General features: G+C 65.2%; 1 protein-coding gene across 1 annotated transcript; it reads left to right on the forward strand.

Annotated features, from left to right (window-relative positions):
• Nucleotides 1-265: 265 nt before the first annotated feature.
• H696_06284 (hypothetical protein) lies at nt 266-4,431 on the forward strand (the record flags this gene model as incomplete). Its single annotated transcript, XM_009500024.1, has 3 exons — nt 266-328; nt 457-3,697; nt 3,845-4,431. The coding sequence occupies 3 exons, from the start codon at nt 266-268 to the stop codon at nt 4,429-4,431; spliced, it is 3,891 nt and encodes a 1,296-aa protein (XP_009498299.1).
• Nucleotides 4,432-4,528: the final 97 nt, after the last annotated feature.

Genomic DNA, 4,528 nt, shown 5'->3' on the forward strand with positions numbered 1-4,528 from the left:
CCCCCCCTCCGCTACTTCTCTGCCTTTCCCATTTGCTCTCCCTTCCCTGTGCTCCTCCTCCATATGGCTATATCACCACTAATCTCCCCTTGCGCAGCACCTTTGGATCTACCACTGCTACTTGAGCTGGTCACGCCTGTGGTATGCTTCATGCGCAATCTGCTCGGGCCTTCCCTTTATTTGCTCCCCCTCTGACTCTCCCCCCCCCCCCCACACACACACACGCATACGCACACTCTTCGCCCCCTTTCGTGCCTTCATCCACATGCTGACACACATTTTAGCCATTCGCACTTCGCCGCGGATCTCACCAAGTTTCCACTGTCAGGTGTTTTTGTGGAGATTGAACATGTACGCCACCGGCCTTTCACAGCCCCTCCTTCCCCCCCCCCCTACCCCGCGCCCTTTTTCGACGCCTGCCTGCCACGCGACATATCACTGACCCTTCGACCTCAGGAACTTGAGCCCTTTCTGCGACTTGGTCGCCTTCGCCGGTGGCTGGCCTCCTTCGGTGGAACGCTCATTCACCGCGACTTGCCTGATCTGGCCGAGTCGGACATGGACAATGGAGAGAGCACTTCTCACGCGGATGAGCAGCAGGCCCGGGAGACGTGTGATCTGGCCCTCTGCCGGCATTTTGCCACCCATCGCCTGCTTGCCGGGGGGGATGTGCGCTCGGCGCTCCGGGCGCTCAAGTCCCCGGATTTGACCGGGTCCCTTCGTGAATCTTGCCTGGATCCGGATGTATACTCCACCTGGCGCGACTCGGTCGTGAAGTATGTCAGCTTTCTCGGCCAGGCACGGCTAGACCGGGAGCCCTTCGGCCTGAGTCCACTCGAGCCGAAGCCCCCTCATGCCGAGGGCCAACCCGCCTGGGACCCAAAGAGCATGACCCTTCCCCCGGTTAAGTTCATCCGGCTGTCGTGGCTATTGGCGGCAGTTGAGGCGGCCGGGGCTCCGGTGGATCCGCGCAGCGGCCTGGTTTGGACTCGTCGGCACGCGGAATTGGCTGGCAGCATGGTGCACGGGAGCCCTCGGGGCGCTTTTTGGACAGCCACGCATACTTCCATGCCGGAGGCTTGCCCCTGCATCCAAGGCGCCTGGGCCCAAGCAGTTGCTGCCCTCAACGCGGGTGACAACCAGCAGCCGGCCTTTGGCCGGGTCAGCCACTGGGTGCTGGCCCCCTGGGCCGAGGGCCGCGTGGCATACTACTCGCCGGCCATCTCCCTGTCGGTGGACCTCCGGTCATCTGGCAGCATGACGCCCGCGGAGCGGGACTTACTCAAGGCCGTCGGCCAGGCGTGTCTCCTGCTGCATCAGTCCTCGCTGTTGGGCCTCCGCGCTCCAGGGGGCTTCCGCGTGGTGGTGGATCGCCCGCGCGAGGCGGGCCCCACTGCCTCCTTTCCCCCTGTCCCGCTGGCATTGGATTACACATCGTGCGCGAGGTGCTCCGCCGTCCTGACGCTGCCTTGGCTTCACAATGCGTGCATGTCCCTGAAGCGCAACCAAGTCACCATCGACCAGTCCAGTGTGCTGCCCTTCCTGCTGAGGGCTTTCAAGTTCCGCACCATAAAGGACACGTCAAAGACCTGGGCCAATCCGACGCCGACCCAATTGCGGAGCTTCAACTCTTCAGTCACCCAGCTGTCCGCCCTCTGTCGTGGCATCCTTCAGCAGCACACCGGCCTCGCGTCCCTCCTTGCCGATACTCGCATGCTGCCGGCCACCGTGCGAGCCCACGCTGCGCCCCTTTTGGCGGACCGAGATCCCGGCCAGGCCGACATGGCAGATCCCTCGGCCATTCCTTTGGCCGAACCCCCGGCCGGCCCTCTTCCCGGCCTCCTGGCTGGGTCAAAGACCACTCCGGCGCCCGGACCGGTCGGCCTCCCCTCCCCGGCCCCTCCACCAGCCTCGCCGGAATCTGTCCCACGAAAGAAGGCCTTCTCCGTGCCAGGCGTCGAGCGCGACCTCTCGCCCCGCCGGCCTCCCGGGTCGGGCTCGCCCCGGTCCTCGATGCTCCTTCGATATACCGAGCATGTGGGGATGCTTGCTGTCTCTGCCTCGGCTCAGGCGCTACACGCGATCCAAGGGAGATCGGGGCAAGCGGCCTCGCCTCATGGCCCGGCGGCCACCAGCCACCCGGCCGATGCTGGCGGCTCCATGAATGCAAATCCGCCCCCCATGCATGGCGCTCAGCCGGGCCAACACTCTGCCGGGCTTGATGCGGGTGCCGCAGTGGATTCGGCCAACCGGACCATGAGTCTACATGCCCTTCGGCGATGGCCCTCCTCTCAGCAGCAGGCACCTCCCCCGCTGCTGGCCGGGCCTTCGTCATCGCACACCTCCGCGGCTAGCTCGCGCTCCGGAGCCTCAGACGGCACCTCCGAGTGGGACAGCTACCTGCAGTCATCTTCGGCTTTGAGACGGATCCTTCACTGGCGGCGTCGCCGCCGGGAACGCCCCCTCGATCAGCTCGAGGACCATGATGAGCCAGATCAGTCAGTCCGACCGGACCGGCCAGAACGCCCGGAACGCCCAGACCAGCCAGACCAGCCAGACCAGCCAGACCAGCCAGACCAGCCAGACCAGCTTGAGGATCCGGCCAGCCCGCTACGAAAGCGGTCACGCCCGGACACCCCGAAAAAGCGCCCTGCCCAGGAGCCGAGTGGGGACATGGCCGGGGACAAGGCTGCTGGCAGGCCCCCTTCGCCCCCACTGGGGCCCGACTTTGCCCGGCCGACATCCTTCCATTACGCTGTGTGGATGGCCACCTGGGCGGACATTCGGGACCGGCTGGCGCTGCGTCTGCTGCTGCGTTTCCTGGACCATCTGTCTGCCCAGGTGGCCGACATGGCTGCGGCGAGTCCAGGTGACACGGCTGTGCGCACATGGGCCGAGCAGCTGCACGCCCGTACCCTTTCGCGACTGAAGTGCATGCACGGCATGTCGGCCGGGTCGTTGGATATCTTGCTTCCGGGCGATGGCGGGCCTGTGGCCCCGGCCCCGGCGTGGGCGGCCCCGCTTTTGAATGCCTTCCGCCAGGCAAACGCGCCGGGATCCAGCGACTCCGGCTGGGGACCCGATGACTCGGACCAGGGATCCGAAGAGGGCACCTCTCCGTCCGTGGTGGATCGGGGCTTGGCTCGGTTGTCGGCTCGCCGGCGAGGGCAGAGCGTCCACTGCAACCACTTGCTGGCATCCGGCGGCCAGCCGATCCTCTTCACAGCGGTCAATGAACTTCCCCTGCCGGCGGGCTGCCGGGCGGAGATCATCCGCCACACGAAGCAGGCATGCCGCACGCTGGAGCGCCTGTTCCCCTCCTTGGAGTTGGGCCAGCTGCTGGCACAGGCACTTGCCAAGGGCGAGGCGAAGGATCTGGCGGAAACCCTTGCCAGCGAGGTGGGCCTCCTGCAGGAGATGGGCTTCTCCCAGGTGTGGCCGGTCATCGCTCGGGCCGATTGGACCACTGTCATGGCCAGCGATCAGGATGACGAGGATGAGGGGCCGCTGGCGAGCTTGGTGGATGCCTTTTGCCGGCGCTTCCAGGCCAACCACATGTCCGACCCGCGGATGTGCCGGGTTTTGGTGGCCGACCGGGCGCGCATATCTTGCCGCTTTGCTGGGGCCTTCACCCGCGCGGAGTTCATCGTCTCGCCGCGGTGGATTGTCGACTCGCTGGAAAAGGGCGAGGTGATCTGTGCGTCACTGGTGCATGCGGGGTGGGCGTGCTACTTTGCTGCAGGGTCGGGCCTCTTTGCTTGCTCTTGTTTGTTTGGGACTTTCTATTGTGGCCCTCCCCCCCCCCTGACATGTGCTTCCTGCCATTTGGCCCTCCCCTTTGCAGATCCGGAACCCTATTTGATGCGCGATGCGGCGGTCGAGCGACACCTGAATGTGTCGCTGGCCGCCTTGTCGGATGTGGCTTTCGACAACCGAAACCAAACGTCGGCGGTATTCAGCTCGAGCTGTGTCATCGCTGTCTCTCCCCGGTGCTATCCCACCTTCTTCCAGTTACACCGGGCGGTCGGGGCCATCAGCGAAGCAACGGTGGTTGTCTGGGAGGAGGATCTCATGAAGCGCCTTTATCGGCACTTGGGTGACGAGCACTGGGGCCTGATCCCCGGCGATCGGGCCGTCCTTTCACGGCACCAGCGGGATTACGTTTTGATCGGCTGCGATTTGGACGAGCTGGCTCTTGGTTCGGCGACCGATGGTCCTCCTGGTGACCAGCCTCTGGAGGATCCTTGCAGACACCTGGTCACCCGGGAGGCTGTGCTGCATGCGGAAATGCAGCTTTTCTTCCCCCGGCATTCGATTTACTCGGGCGAATGGGTGGTCGAGTCGCTGCTGGTCGGTCTGCCGGCAGACACGCGCTCGCGCACGCAAAGGTGCGCCCAATGCTGCTCGCCATGCTTATGGTGGAACAAGTAGGCTGGAGGGGGGGGGGGGGGGGGGGGGGGGGGAGAGGGAAGCAGGAGCACGAGGGTGAGCGAAAGGAAGGGCCCGAGTGAGGCGAAGGTGGCTGCCA

This window comes from Fonticula alba, assembly GCF_000388065.1.
Source record: "Fonticula alba strain ATCC 38817 unplaced genomic scaffold supercont2.53, whole genome shotgun sequence".
NCBI lineage: Eukaryota > Rotosphaerida > Fonticulaceae > Fonticula > Fonticula alba.